The following is a 16,180-nucleotide window of genomic DNA, read 5'->3' on the forward strand; positions in this document are numbered from 1 at the left end:
TTCTACATCTTTTAGCATACCTGAAAAAGTTGTAAGACAATAAGAAAATGAAAATTAGTCTTAGATTTATGTAAACTGCTTGCAAAAAAAAAAAAAAAAAAAAAAAGAGAGTTAAATTAAGTTCTGAAGCACTTTAAACACCCATGAGTTAAAGACTATATGGTACAAAAACTGCCATCAGAGATGGTGGGGCTTTTTTTTTGAAATAATTGTATCAGAATACAGACTGGCAGACCCTAAGCTGAAGCGTTCTAATAATTCTCTAAAACAAGTCAACAGAAAGCCCCAAAATACTATATAAAATTGTGCATATAAAGGCTAATATCTTCACAATCAGCTTTTTTTTTTTTTTTATGCACAGGTTTACAACTCCTAAAAGAAAAAAAAAAAAAAAAAACCACAGACTTCTTTGAGTCTCTATGTTTCTCAGGCATTTAAAAAAAAAGAGAGAGAGAGAAAGTGAGTGAGAGAAACAAGAACAAAGGAGGCTTTTTTCATGGAAAAAGACATTTTTAATAAGCTATTTTCATAAGATTAACAGAAAACACAACATCTGAGATTCCCACTGAGGCATCATATTTGGCTGAAAGTAACCAACATGCTCAAAATAGAAACACAGTAACAGATAGACATACAAAAAGTACAAATTGTACCTGTAACTCTAAGATCTGTCACACTGTTAGCCATTTTAAATCCGTAAGTCATCGACTGAAAGTCTTCCTAAAACATAAAAACATATGTATCTTTATCATTGGTCTTTTCACACAATGGCCATTGTTTCCTAAGTGCTGTGGAGAGTTAAGAGGCAGTCCTAGTTCGTGCCCGTTGGTGTGACCAGCAACTGTCACTGATGTCTGCATGATGGCAACAGACCAGATCAGGGTCTGTTGGTCTTGAAGACAACAAGTTTACTGAAATATTTATAATTAGAATTAAATAGAATTAAATATATGGTATTAGAATTAATTAGAATTAAAATACAAAAAAAAAAAAAAAAAAACCCCTCCACCAAGCACAAACAGCACTTCGGTTTTCTACTCCACATCACCAAACACGTGGATGATTTGGGTGACTCTCCTATAAAAGTTCAGCTCAGGCTTTCTGCATACATCCCTAATGTCAGGATGCTGTTCAATACTTGTGCAATAATTTCTTCTGGCATTGTACTATCAAAATGTTTCAAGAACTATAGATGGGAAGTACTATTTAATCAATTTTACATATAGCCAGTGTGATGTAACTTGTCCGATGCTATAGGGCACAGAGAATCAGAATACTGCCCCATTGATAGAAGAACATTTTAAACAAAACCAATCATCCTTATCTGAAGAAGAAAATACAACATGAAACAAAAAAAGTTCACCCAATTTTAAGTTATGGGAAACAAGATTTGGATTGTTGCTTGACTGGAATATTTAAGAGGCTCAAATATTTGTGTAAAATTTAGAAAAGTACGTGTAACATCTTTACTGAATAAAATTGCATTTTGAAGATATACTAAGTTTAAGAGCTTATTTAGAAGGATGAATTGTCCTCTACTATTCTCCAATCAAACAGTATTAAATTTCACCAATACTTCCTTTCTACTTAAATAAGGAACCTGCATATAGTGCTGCATACTTAACAAGAGCATACACTGAAACATACCTCCTCAAAAACGGCTGCTTTGTTAACTTTTTCTCTGGCAATATCACAGATTTTTAGAATCCCCAGAGCAAAGGCCTTCATAGCAGGATCTTCTATGAAGTCTGGATTATGAATATAAAGGCAAGTGAATACTGTCTGTGCCAAAGAATGTCCCTCTAACCATGTTATCTAGGAGAAAGAAAATTAAATGCATTACTTTCCAACCACAAACAGGTATTTTTACAGTCCCCTTCCTTTTACCTTACCCTGCTTCAGTGAGTCTTTGAGGAAATTCATACCATGGCAACCTTCCATCTGGCAAAAAAGACCAGAAAGCATCTCTTGCCCTTTAACCTTTCTCCATTTGCTGGCTATGGAAGGCAATAAGTTACCAGACCTAAACACTATCAAATCCTGGTATTGGGTAAACCTCCTTCACAAAGTTCAGTCACAAGCTTTGATCTTCGTGGCATAGACATGACATTAAGTGACCATAGCACTAGGCTTGTGAGCTTCCACTACACAAATAAGGAATCAAAAATGCGAGTAAGAAACAAATAAGAGGCAATCTGCATGTTCTTTTCTACATTTCAGAACTTCTTTATCACACTCTCCTCTGTTACTTTTTTGCTGCTGTAAACTACTGAGCCATTTAAAACATAATTTGTATCTCGAAATATCATGAAACACAGTAGGATCAGGTTTCTAACACGACCAAAGTTCCTTTAAAAAGAAAAAGTCAGCTGGGGAATTGTGTTACACCATATCAAATACAGAGTGACCTTTACAGATGGTTTTTTGTGAATAAACTAATGTAAAATATTGTTTTACAAAAAGAGTTTATTTTATTGAAATCATTTAGAAGGCATCTGAAAACATTCAGTATTATTTGCAAAAGGAATTAAAATACAAACATCAAAAAATCAAGTAAGGCACAATTTAGACAATAATATCCAGTAAGATATAAGTTAAAACATAAAGTATATTTTTCCTACTCAATAGATCAATTTTAAGTCTTTTTTTTTAATGTGTTTTTACTGGGTTAAAGGATTACAATTTAAAAACTTACATATTAAATATTAAGAAAAATGAAAATCTTACCAAACAACAAAAACATGTATCCATAATCCCTATCAACTCAGGTGAAGTCAGATCTTTTATTTTAATGGTCCCATCCTTAAAAAAGGAAAAAAAAAAAAAAACAACAACAACAAAACTTCAATAGAATATGTATTACAACATGGAAAATGCAAATTACTTTAGTAAAAATAAAAGTTACAATTTGATTAGGACTTCAGATTATTTGCATTCCACTAACTTTACAGATCAGCTTCATAACTTCTCTCAACAATTCTAGAAAGTTTGCTTTGGCATTATAATGTCAAACAAGTCAAAACATTGATCATGCAGATACTCAAAGGGAAAGATAGAATGAAAATTCTGATTTAGAAGTCATATATATAAGTTCTAAACTAGAGAAAATGGTAACAGTAGTTAAATGAAAAATGAATGATTACAAAAAAAGGAAACAAACCAAACAAAGAAGAATATGTAGCACCAATTCTTCAAAGGTAACTTTTTATACTGCAGCTGCTTGTACTGAGTTCTACAGCTTTCAAGCAACCAAGAGGGCAGCTACCTTATTCTTTCTTCGGACTTGTTCAATATATGCAAATCTGCATCAAGAATTAAGGGACTAATATTTTTGAAAACCTTCCCTTTTAATCCATTTAAAGTACCACTATATTAAAAAAAAAAAAAAATAAATAAAAAGAGTGTATTTTTTTAATCCGAATTAACAGATGGGAGTCTTTCAGCTTTCATTCGTCTATTCATTTGGATCATACACCAGAAGTTAATTATTGCTCTCAATGGTTACTCTATAACTCTGGTTAAATTAACTGGTTTCCGTTCAATACTAATGAAATGATAGTCACGATAAAGAAGTGTTAATTTATAGCTTTTGTACAGAAGCTTGCTTCCTTTCAGCTTAAAGGACTGCTAAACAATTCATTTTCATGTAAAAGACACATTTTAGGAAAGCCTAGGAAGGCTTGCAGAACTGTTTCATAAATTGATATATTTATAGTTATTACGGTAACATTATTTTATTAACTATATTAATACTTAATACATTTACAATGATTTGGGGGAGAGTTAGTGACGAAATAAATTACAAAGAAGGGCAAGCGTTTCTTCACTATCAAAATTCAAAAGAGAAAAAAAAAGAATACAAAAAGATTGAAAGCATTTATTACGTTGAATTATTGAACTATGTTTAACTATAATTTGTTTAAACTATGTATTTTTAAATATAGTAAAAAAGCAGATACATGAAAAATAGATTACACAAACCTTGATAGCTTGCTCAAAGTTAAGAACCTTTCTATTAACTTGGTTTCCAATCATACCAGCATCCATCTTGGGATCCATCATTTCAATTGCAGACATGGCTTCAAAAAGACCAAATCTAAGACACCAATACAAAAAAAAAAAAAAAAAAAGATTTTTCTTTTCAAACTTCAGAAGAATACGTGAAGAACATGTGAAGGTAAACTCAGCACACTGATTTTTCAACATTACAATTGATCTTGAGAAGGTATAATTGTCAGGACTCTGAGGATCTCTAAAAAGTATCTGAAAAATGAAAAAAGCTTAGTCTTTTCTTAGCTAGAAAACATTTCTCAAATACCCCATTACTAAATCTGCATGTGTTTGCATTTATACATCTCATAAAACACAGTAGCTTTCTAGAAATCTGAGACTATGTAATGCAATAAGCTGACATTAACTGAACAGCTGTTCATTATACTACACCCAAAGAAATAAGTTTGTTCCTCACAAACTAATGAGAACATACACACTACACAAGTAATAATAACAAGTATCAGACATATTAAACAGCATGCAAAAATATATGTATTTTTAACCATGTATATATGGTAGTCACAAAGCATATAAATTTTATGGTGATTTTATTTTTGAGCTGACCAATGAGTGCAGGCTTGCAGTATCACACAAAGGCATGTGTGACAGCCAACAGATCTGATACATAAACACATAACAAGGTTATTGCAAAACACATATTCTAATTCTTTAAATTATCCTATTTGGGAAGAATCTTACAAATGAAATTGCATCTTGAAAACATACTTAAATTCTACTGAGTAAGCTACTTGGTTTTTGCACATTTCGCACAAGTGTTTTTTAGAAAGATGGCATTTAATAATATGGTTATGTTTCCTGAGCTAGTAGTCTTAATTCAGCACCTTTTTTTTTCTATTGCAGGTCAACATTAACATAGCTAAATCTCACTTCCTATTTTAATGAATTCTGTAACACAAAACACCAATGTTTTAAAATTGATTTTTTCTTAATCTGTAGAGCGTTATATTTAGGCACGACATTTTAGAGTTAGGTTAACCTATGTGGACTGTTTAAAATAAACTTGCTAAAGACAATTAAGGTAATTGAACAAAAAGCATTCAGTTGGACCAACAAAAAAGCTTTGGAGTGTTTCTTGCATTTTTCACGTAAAAGCATGTCTGTGTAAAATAGTTAAGGTTCATCAGTTTCAACTCAACTGATGATTAGATATTATTATAATGTTCATATTGAAAGTACTATATGAAAATACAATGGCATAGTAGCATGAAAAAAGTTTAACATTCAAACAGTGGTGTAATATATTTACAGCTGAAAATGAATATTATTCTGAACTACGTCACTTTAGCTATTTTTCTTAAACTATTTCAAGATATTTTAAGAAAACATTGTTGGTCTTCTGTGGCTTGTTCATTAGCAAGCATTAGTACATATTTGCTAATCCTATTAAAAAAGACAGAACTACCTCATTGGTATACTTACAGCTTATCATGAAGGAGTTCTCCCAACTTCAGTTCTACAAAGGAAAAGAACAGGATAAATAATTATCATCATGTTCCTAAAATTCCAAACTGGCTTATGTTAGAAGAGCACATAACACTGAAGGAAGGTCAGGTATTTCTACTCCATTCCTATTTTCTTTTTTGTAAAGCATTTTCTTTTGCCTTTTCTTTACCTTCATAAATTTTTTTTTGTCTGCTCCATTATTTCAAAAGTTGAAATTTTAAATTACCAAATATTAACACTTGAATAGTCTAGAACACAGGATGACAGTTTTCGGATGCTGTGCAGGCATTTACTTTTTGATTTGTTTTGCTTTTCTCTGAGTAAGATGTTTACTGAAAGTTTGCTTTTCCTAATTGTTTTCACAGAGCCTTTAGACATACTTCACTGTAGTACAAACCTTTAATCGTTAAAAAAAGCAAATCCTTCAGTAGTACTGGAAACCGTGTTTACTGAATATTTATTGTATCTGGTAGCCTGCATTATTAAATCTATTTTTCTCAAACATCACTGTAAAAATCATAAAAAAATAAAGTGACTGCCAGAATAAACTAATAATTAATAACAATATTAGTTAGTAAAGGCATGGTTTAAAAAAAAATAACTGGTTTGTAAAAGACTTGGATGCATGTCACATCCTTTGAAGCTCTGGTTTGCTTCAAAAATGATGGATGACCAATTAAATGAACAAAGCACTAGGTCCTACAGGTACAAAAAAGTGATAAAAAGTAAATTCCTGATTCTGCATGGATGAATGGGGTTTAGAATAAGAGAAGGGGTGAAAATTTTGAAAAGAATACAGTGTCAAAAGGGAAAGGCATGAAAAAAATTAGAACTTGACTAAAGACAAGATATTTACAAAATCTGGAAGAGGAAGTAACATCTCTACTCAGGCCTCCAAAGAATTCAAACATTCTCAAAATGCAAACAGAAAAACTCACCTCTACAAGCCTCTTCAAAATCCTGGGTGATATCTATCCAGCTTGTATTACCCTTTTCCATCTTGTCGGGTATCCCGAGTTCCCATCCTGAATCATCATCCTCTGCCGAAGCCTTCATAACCATGATACTGCACCTTTAAATTTGTATCTGAGACAATGCGCATTATCAACATGTTAATAAAAAAGTCTTCATTGGAATAAATGCAGTTTTTTTTTAATTTTATCATTCAGAGGAGAAATGCAAATAAACAATTTTGGTTCCAGTTATAGAGCTATTGTTACATACAAACATGCCAAAAAAACTTGCTCCTAAAAATTGTTGGGGGAAAAAAACCCCAACCTTTTTCTTATTCACAGTTTTCCTTGAACTAGCTTATAAGCTTTAAAACATGTAAAGTAAGGACAGGAAAACTTTAGAAATAGTAAGTTGTTAGAAAATATTTACAGATAATGCAGAAATTAAAAAAAACTCAGAAATTCAGTTTATAGGAGATACAGTGAAACTTGACTTGGTGTTTTACTCTACCAGAAATACATATTTCCTTCCATTGCTGTGTGATCGGCACTAAAAACTGAGAAATGTAAAACTGATCACACAAGTTTTTTATGCAAATAAAACGTACTAAAACTAATTTGTGAAAATGAATGTATTGCCCCTGAATTCTTGAGCTAAAAGCAGTATCTAGATTACCACAGCAATATCAGCAATTTCAGCCTGGAAGAGAACATTTAAGATGAGCTGAGTAATCATTTAAACTGATTTTGTGCTTTCACAACCTCATGACAGGTTGAGTGGTCCTTAAGGAATTTTGCATTTTGTTACTTAACCTCAGTTTGAGATACAAGCAACACCAACTCTCATCATGCTTTCTTGAAGATCTATCAATGACTCCTGAGAGATTTAAAAGAGCTCAAACAGAGAAAACACTAAAGCTTTGAACAAAGGCCTGCACTAGACTTTTCACACCAAAGCCAAAAGACTGTGGACAACTCCTCTGGGAGACCTTATCCGGAAGGCCCATCCAGAGGGAACATCCAGTGCCCCCTCCACTGGTGTCAACACTTCACTGATTCTCGGTAACCGCATAAAATTAATGTCCCGAGGGGCTGCGATGCGGAAATACAGAGAGATATTTAAAATAGTTAAAAAGACAAGGGAGGAGCGGGGCATGTTCACGTCTTGTTCTGCTAAAGACAGAAGCGGCCGAGGAAGCCCCGCCGGGCCCAGGCGCCCCCTCCCCCCCGCCCTCTGTCCCACCAACGGTCGCCGCGTGCCGCTTAACGGACGGCGGCGGGTGGGCACCTCCTCTCCTCGCCCCGCGGGGCACCGGGCGGCCTCTGACAGGCCGGGCGCAGCCCCTACCCCCGCCCCGCCATGGGCCCTCTCCCTCCCCACCTCCCTCGGCGGGGCTGGGAAAGGTGGGAATTACGAGGAGCGGCCGCTGCTTCCGTCCCGTCCCACCATTCCGCCGCCCCTCACCAGCCTCACTGTAGTAGCCGCCGCCGCCGCCGCCGCCGCCGCCGCCGCCGCGCACGCGCCGAACCACCAGCATAGGCGCCCAGCCCCGCCCGCAGGTCAAGCGCCGGCGCGCACGCGCAGTTGCCCTCTCACCCCGAGCGTGCGCATGCGTGCGCCTCGCACGCCGCTCCGCCGCGGGGAGGCGAGGCGGGAGATGCTGCGTATCGCGAGAGTTGGCCCCTCGCGAGACAGGCGGGTAACGGTGCCCCGCGGCCGTTAGGCGCGGCCGTTATCCCCGCGGCCGGAGCTGCGGCCGCCGCCCCAGCCGCGTCTGGCCCCGAGTCCAGCCCGAGTCTGAGGGCGTCCGTGCCGGCGAGGATGTCCTGAGAGCCTCCAGTGCCCGAGGACATGCTGGCTCCGAGCAGGGAAGAGACGACCGAGGAGGAGTGTGATGCGCTCCGACATGTGAAGGCTCCTTTGAAGAGGGCGGTAGGAATCCGCTGCTCTCACTGTATCCCCGGCGAGGTTACAAAGCAACTATAGGCTAGTGGTTACAAGGTTGTGTTTTGCTTTTGGCTAGTAGAGCCCCTGGAAGATGTATAATGCTACAGAACCTCCCTCTTTGAGGATTTTTTTTTATGGTAGCATGGGTGAACTGTTGTTGATGCACGCTTTTCCTCTGGTTGGTCTCTGGGTGGGATCTCAGGCGGTATATATCAGTTGTGTGTTTCTGTGATCCATTTGCCCGCAGCTCCTTCTGTGGTTGTTTGCACCCTGGCATGTGTTGATCTTGTGAGGATGTAGTGGAATCTTTGGGTGTTGCACAGAGTTGACTGGTAAGCGGTGTGTGCAGAGACGTTGGTCACCTGACTTGATTTGCCAAAATGAAGGCAGACTTGAGGCAGCTTTTTCTGTGTATAGTATTTCCACATATAACTTTCAATTTCTTCATTTTTATGAGACATAACTAACCCAGTTTACATAACTATGTTTCTCTCTGGAGTTCACTCAGATATTTTGATGATGCAGTCATTTTTCACAGTGAGAAAACTAGCTGACTGTTTTAAAAAGATGTCATAGGGATCCATACTATTAAAGCCCCTTCCCTGAAATCTTCAATGTTCTTTCAGAACACATGCATTGAATATTTTCAGTGTTTCTGACAAATATCACCAGTTTAAAAGTCTACTGCTAGTGTGCTATGCTATGGTAGCCAAGTAAACTGGCTTGAGTAGTATTTGCCTCAAGAATTATGACAAAATAGTTAAATTTATATTGTTAACACTAACTTCATCTATCACTTTCTGTCTAAGAAAAACGTGTTCCAAGTGCAGAGTTTTTGTTCACAACTAACAAGAGAAAGATTTGTGGGAGCCCTGATTAAACCAGTGAGATTGTCACCTAACTTACGCAAAAAGAAAAAAAAATTAAGTCTTTAGTTGAGGAGCTGTTGATATGCTGATGGTTCACAGCTATGCTTTAGTTATACTGACTTCCTAGCAAGCTATACAACTGTACGTTATATAAATCTAATGATCTCAAGGTCATAGCTATAGAGGATGTCATTTCCTCTGATGCAGAACACAATGGAGGCTAGACCATAGCTCTGCTTTCTAGAAACCAAGCTGAATTTCTGGGGAATGCAAAGCTCACACAGAAGTCTGTAATGCTGTAGCTACTAAGTTAATAGAATAATTAAGTATTAAAAAATTTTGAAAAGATAATGTGTTTGAAATTTGTCACAAATTCTTCTTTTGGGAAATAAGCTTGTATTTCTGTGCAGGTGAATTGTAACTTAAGCTATGAGCTGGCTTTATCAGTTGTAGTCTCTCTTGGCAGCAATACCTGTGTCAAAATTGAATACCAGATTTGTCACCGAACTGTGAAATAACTTCTGCAGTTTAAAAAGTTTCCATTTGTTCTCTGTAGGGACTTCATGGTTGTTTTGTTTTAAGAACATGAAAGCACTTGTTTCATCTTGTGTGATACGAGAAAATGCATTGACAGCATTGTGAAGTATTGATCTGATTCTGATATTAGTGCTATTCACACATAAACTTACAAAGAAATATATCTTTTTTTTTTTTTTTCTTAGGTTCTTCACACATTCATTTTTGTTCCTCTTCCCTGAGATCTCAAGCCTGGCTGGGGTTGGTTGCAAAAGATATTGGTATTTATAATGCTTTGGTATTTCATAGAAAAGCATCTCTTTTTTTTCTTTAGTCAAATAATCCATCTGTTTAGTATCTGTAAGATAATTCTCACTGTTAATAAAAACAGAAGAGCAACTGACGTTAGTTCTGTTAGTGATGATTGTGTCCATAATGCTACGTGCTTCCTTCTTGGTCAAGTGGATATGGGGTAAATGTAAGTGCTATGAGGTGATTACTCCAATTTTTAATTACTGATTAATTTTGTTCAATTAATACAGTAAGAAATGCTTCACTTTATACTTAAGTAGGCTGTTTTGTTTAGGGGAAACTGAGCTGTACTTCAGCTCGTTTAGCTAACTAGACTAATTCAGCGCTAGTCAATCAGCTGTCTGGTATTTTTGCCTTTCCAAAAATAATGGTAATTAATTCTGAAGGTACACATGCATTTTGTATGAGTTAGTGTCTGTCTTTATACTGCAGAACCTCATATTAAAGCATTGTAAGGATATTTAGAAAGCGCAGACTTGTCTTCACTATTCAGCTTAAGAAAAAAAATCCTGTGAAACTATTCACTTTGATCTGCATAAAAGAAGAGGCATCTGCCATCTTTGAAGTGCTGTGTCTGCAAAGTCAGTCAAACTAAATGGGAAAGCATAAGTTACCAGTAAGTCTTTCCTATTTATACCATGTTGTGTTTTCTTCGTGCTATGGAAGCTGTTCTTAAAACATGATCAATTAACAGAAACAATTAGATTTAAGAGATAACTGTTATCTGCTGTAATAGCATGCTTCAAGAATCTTAAGTATTTAAGAGGAAAAGAGTAAGAGTTAAATATTGATCTGTTTATGGAAAATCGGTTGTTTATTATATTTCTGAATAACACAATGAAACCTTATCTGCTCGATGTAATGTCTGAAATCCATTTTGGGAAGCTGAAAGTTATTTTTAAATAACTTTCTCCCAAGAAATATATTTTTGAAGGTCACTCTTTTTTCTCTTTTGTCTTATCAAAGTACTATGTAGATTGTTCAAGAGTTAGCATTACTTTAGATGCCCTTGTCAATGGAAGTAATTGGTGCAGAGAGAGAAGGAAAACAGAGATAAGTCGAAATATGTGAATGCTTTCGTAAACAGAAAGAAGGTGACCTTCAGCTTAGCCCAAGTCTATTTTAATTCTTGCTGTTCTTTAATATGCCTATATTTTGTGGGGGATACCACAGATTAAGAGCTTATAAAAATCAGCTAGAAACCTGCCCCGGTTTTATGTTCACAATACTTAGCTACCAGCTTTGTAGTAATAGTCTTTTAAATTCTAGTGCCCCAAAATGACTTAAAATGGTTGCGATATGATTCAGGATAGAAGGAAGCAGCAGCATAATGCCCTCCGTGCACAAATTGAATGATGTGCATAAAACTTTCCTTTTTTAATAAATGGGAAAATGCAGGTTGGTTGACCAAAACATATTAAGATTCACTCTGCTTACTGTTGTATTAATATCCTGCAGATGTAGATGAATTGTCTTTAGGCATTTTGTGTTAGGCATTTGAAAAAGTCACCCACTTGTTGCACTATGCTTCACAGATTTGTATCATTTGGGGAATTCCTCCCCACCTCTCCAAAACAACAACACCAGCAATCCCCCAGAATATTTGATGAGAATACCTCCAGTATGCAAATTATGCATTCTGAGTTGGTTTATGGAAATATCTGCAAATTTCCACCACTTGTGCTTTCAGGTAGATCAATTGATGGTTTGTTATTTCTTGTGACATTATAAAAGCAAGAATAGCTGAATGAAGCATGGATGTGATGCTCAGCTGGAATGCTTTTGCATACATTAAAATACAGTGCATAGCAGAGCGCAGAAGATTGCAGAAGTGAAAAAGAACAGACTCTGCTGGAAACGTACCAAGTGCTCTAATGGTTAGAGAGCATTGACGTGCCTTGAGATATAGAACCAAAAACGAATTCTTCAGTGTGTATGTAGCGACAAGTGTTGGCTCTCAAACCAGGGAATGGTTATTTTTTGAGTCAAGGGGAGCTGACAGTCATGTGTACTGTCTGGAGCAAATTGGATTTGTTCAGTACGTGGAACTGTAGTACAGGTAAAGCAGTTTTAACTACTCGAAGTTAAGGTTTAATAGGAAACAATGAATAACCAGGTGGTAATTACAAAGGAAACAGAGAGGAAATAGACCATTACAAGGTCTTGATCTTTTGCAGAGTGTTTACTTCAGATGAAATCACCTACTGAGAGAATTATAGTTCTCAGCCTATTCCGGTATTGTGCTTTCAGTCAGCATAGTTTTTTTAGGTGTGATTACAGCTTAGAATTTGTGGGTATGCAGTAGGATTCAAACAGTCTTAAACTTAAGTCCTTTTTGTCCATGTGTCTGTAGCTATCCTGTGAAAATAAAACAATGAGAGAACTTCACTGTTAGTGAGTTTTTAGCTTCTTGTTGGCGGTGTAAGAAGGCTTTCAAGAGAAGGAGAAAAAAAGGAAGGTTTATTCTGAGTGAACTGCTGTAGTTCTCGCAGTGCTTATTCTGATTTGTTTCAGCATCTACACTAGCTGACTAACTAGATATGATTTTAGTCAGTACATATTTCAGTGTCTGCTAGTTAATAACTGTATTAGGGAAAGTGTGGCCTATTCACTATTTCTCTGTCGCAAAGATTGTAATCAAGTCAATGTATTTTATGCTAGAGGTGTTTCTTTTCCTAGAAATCGTTCCACAATTAACTAGTAGCTGGCAGTGGGTGTCATTTTTTAAAAAAGTAAAAGTGGTAAAGTTATTGATCAGTTTGTCAACCATGATAAATTATTACAATCTCACTGAAATTAAATAAAAAGATTATAGGTCTCTTCCTGTTTACATTTAATTACCATTCAGACATTTTAAAGAGCTTCTGCTTGTTCTCCTTTTTGCTTCCACAAGGAATAACCATCTACTCCTAAACTTATTTATGATTATTTTAGTTAAATGCTCCTGTCCTGAAAGTCGTACTGCACTGCATACTGGTCAGTGTTGAATCATGATAAACATACAACTGGAAGTGAGGAGAGCCCTCTCTTTATTAAATTATGCCCCTCTGTCACTCAGTTGTCAATGCTTGTCACTCAACTCATTATGCTTACACCTTGAAAAAAAAATTAGTGTGATTTACTTCAATAAACGTATAAAATGGCATTTTTTGCTTGTGTTGCAGAGCATGTCCTTTGCCTATTCTTGCCCTGTTCTTTCACAGTATTAGTAGATTGATATATATTTGTTTTTTTTTTTTTTTTTGAGTCTTTGGATCATCCTGTGCATGTAGCAGTGTCAGAATTCTCTACAAACACTGAAATATGAGACTTAATCTTGTGTGTAGCCAGCTGTGCTCCATGGGACTATGTTATAGTTCATTAATTTAAGGAAAGAGAGGGACTGGTTCCTTATCAAAATGTTTAATGTCATTAGTATAATTTGTCCTTGCTTTTTTTTATTTTAACAATACAGATCTATGGCTAAGCTAAATGTTTGTAGTAGTTTCATGTATCTGACGTACTTTCCTTGAAATGTTGTGCAATTCTCTGAAATGAAAAAAAAAAACATTTATGTTACCGCATCATCAAATAAATGATTCAGAATTGTATTCTGAGAGATTTTAAGTATATCTTTACAGAGGATTCCACAGATCCTTTCACTCACAGTAATCTGTTTCAAAATAGAAACAAAACTAGGACAAGTTCTTGCAGGCGATCTCATACAAGTAAATTACAGGTAAATTCCGTCAGAATCCGTGACAATTCGTAGGTAAATGAAAATAGCTTAGAAATGTAAATAAGATTTGGCTTGCTTTGGTACACCAGAGTCTAATTTCCTAAGACAAGTGTCTGAACTCATGTTGTTTAGAAATAAATGCTGGATGTGGAATCATTTCACTTGCAAGAAACACGAGGTTTAATAAATAATTGCCCAGGCCTTCAGTTCCCAGAAATAGATGCTTAGCTAAGAGAGAAGGAAAAAAAAAAAAAAAAAAGAGAGTTTGGTGCAGAGCAGTCTGTTGGATGAAAAAGCTGAAATAAAGACTAATTCTTGTTTTGTGTTGGGTTTGCATTTACTTGCATTCTTTGATTACATTCAGTGTGAAAAAGTAATTCATATGATCCGCTTAGTTGGGTTAGGTATGTTATTAATGTTCATTTTTAAGGTGAAATGATACTTTTTTGCCTATATTAAATTAATAGTATCTAATTCTCACTCTTTTTTCTTCAGAAGAGAAGTCTCATTTTTTTGGCTTGTGCCAGCACACATGCAGAGCTGTTTAAAAACATTCTCTTCTGAACTAACATCTTAAGTAAACTTTGACTTCAGCTTTGAAAAAATGTGGTATATTTTTATCTCTATTTTCTTTAATTGCTCTTTACTTGTCAGAGCCTGCTTTAGACTATTTTTGTCTTCAACTGAGTCATATTTTTATTCTGTTCTTCTGCTAATGCCCTGACAATGCTTTAGACTGTTCTGTGTTCAGAGCCATCCTCTGAGGAGGACTCTGCAGTCGTAACCTTCACTGGGTTAGAGGGTTCTCTCTAAGTAAGACTCCAATGTGACGCTGCTAGGGAAAGAGTGAAACTCTTCATACTCTATTGTTGAAATACTGCAGAAAGACTAAATGTACAATAGTGAAATAAGACTGGGTTATATCCGTTAACTGCTGCTGTCTATTGATGTTAATATGGGGGCTATTAAGAAAAGATGAGCAAGTGACATGATAAGGGACTAAATCTGCTAAGCCAGTTTAAACTTGAATGCACTCAACTGAAACTGCAGTTTCCTGATCTAATGAGCAGATTTAATGAGCAGAAATTGGCTGTTCATAGCTAGGTGAAGAGTAAAGGTTAAGTCCCAAAGAGAGGATTGGCCTCTCCACCTTACTTTAACTATACACAAGCAGACCCCAAGTCCCAGCCTCTGCAGTATCTGCTGACTTGCCACTAAAGCTGCTTGTTTTGTGGTTAGAATGTGTAGGGGGGGTGTGTGTGCGTGCACGCATGCGTGCACTTCATAGAATCACAGAATCCTTCCTTCCAACCTTAAGCATTCTATGATTCTCTGATCCTTAAGGTTGGAAGGACCTCTAGAGATCATCCAGTCCAATCCTCCTGCACACGCAGGGTCACCTAGAGCATGTGGCACAGGACTGTGTCCGAGCGGTTCTGAATGTCTCCAGTGACGGAGATTCCACAACCTCTCTTCACAGATAATCTGTACATTGTGAACTCTCACACCAGAATCTCTCCTGAGCTCCGTTATTAGCAAGCAGTAGACTGTTCTCTGCATGATTCAGCTCCTGCCACGCAAAGTGCACTGAGACTTGCTGCAGAGCATCTAGTATGGGAGCCTTAGGGGCAAGGAGTCCTCCTTTCTAGCCTTTTTGTGTGGAAGGAGTTAGAGCGTGTGTGACACAGGATGTCGCCAAGTGGTGAGGCCTATGTATGGGTTCTAAAGGGCGAGATGAGTAACGGTTTTTGGTAGATATGATGGATTTTGGTTTACTGTAGGAAAATTGGCTTTCCTAGAGAACTCCTCCACTATAGCGGAGTTCCCTGAGTGTTTGGGAATCTGACCTTAGATAGAACTAGGCTTTCAACAGAGATATTAATTATAATAATTGATTGAAATGAGATTTGGAGTAGTTTTACATTCATCAACCTTTGCTAAAGGGCTATTGCTTCTTCAGAAGTTTTGTGAATTTCTAGTATAAGAATTTCACTTTGAAGTTTCCTCAACAGTTTGCTTTGTGTAGAAGTCCACCCTTAAGACTACATGAAAAAGGAGATAGTTTCTACAGGTGGAAGTAGTCTCCCACTGCACTGTTTTTGGGTGCCTCAAATCCAGACATGGAGAGTTTAATTTACCTTTCTGCCTAGTGACCCAGTGCATCACATGCTATTGCTACTGTCATGGAGTATTCCCCTCGAGGGAATAATACTCGAGGGCGAGGCCGTTGGGCGTCACCGAGGGCCCCTCTCCGAGCCGCCGCCCTCGTTCCGCGGGCGCGTGGCGGGGGCTCCATCCGCGCGCGGCGGTCCCGGCGCCGGCGGCGCCGCGAGCCCGAGTGCCCCCC

The 16,180-nt window shown here is 37.0% G+C and overlaps 2 protein-coding genes across 7 annotated transcripts in view; one reads left to right on the forward strand and one right to left on the reverse strand.

Annotated features, from left to right (window-relative positions):
- Nucleotides 1-7,947, reverse strand: part of NAA35 (N(alpha)-acetyltransferase 35, NatC auxiliary subunit) — a 22,954-nt gene extending 15,007 nt beyond the window's left edge. The window contains exons 1-7 of the mRNA XM_026038249.1: nucleotides 7,936-7,947; nucleotides 6,456-6,603; nucleotides 5,494-5,527; nucleotides 3,982-4,096; nucleotides 2,728-2,802; nucleotides 1,648-1,815; nucleotides 654-720 (exon numbers count right to left, since the gene is read on the reverse strand). Of these exons, the coding sequence (XP_025894034.1) occupies nucleotides 654-720; nucleotides 1,648-1,815; nucleotides 2,728-2,802; nucleotides 3,982-4,096; nucleotides 5,494-5,527; nucleotides 6,456-6,579 (583 nt within the window). The 5' untranslated portion in view covers nucleotides 6,580-6,603; nucleotides 7,936-7,947. The remainder of the gene's footprint in view (nucleotides 1-653; nucleotides 721-1,647; nucleotides 1,816-2,727; nucleotides 2,803-3,981; nucleotides 4,097-5,493; nucleotides 5,528-6,455; nucleotides 6,604-7,935) is intronic.
- Nucleotides 7,948-8,302: 355 nt separating this feature from the next.
- AGTPBP1 (ATP/GTP binding protein 1) overlaps nucleotides 8,303-16,180 on the forward strand; it is a 66,677-nt gene continuing 58,799 nt past the window's right edge. For 3 of the 6 annotated variants that reach the window (XR_003249237.1, XM_026038235.1, XM_026038236.1), the window contains exon 1: nucleotides 10,003-10,731. The gene's annotated coding sequence lies outside the window, so the exon portion shown is untranslated. Of the gene's footprint in view, nucleotides 8,404-10,002; nucleotides 10,732-16,180 lie in introns of those variants that run through there. The other 3 variants (XM_026038231.1, XM_026038233.1, XM_026038232.1) reach the window with 3 other exon arrangements.

The sequence above is a fragment of the Nothoprocta perdicaria genome, unplaced genomic scaffold (assembly GCF_003342845.1).
Source record: "Nothoprocta perdicaria isolate Ctin4 unplaced genomic scaffold, notPer1 scaffold_205, whole genome shotgun sequence".
NCBI classification, from domain to species: Eukaryota; Metazoa; Chordata; class Aves; order Tinamiformes; family Tinamidae; genus Nothoprocta; species Nothoprocta perdicaria.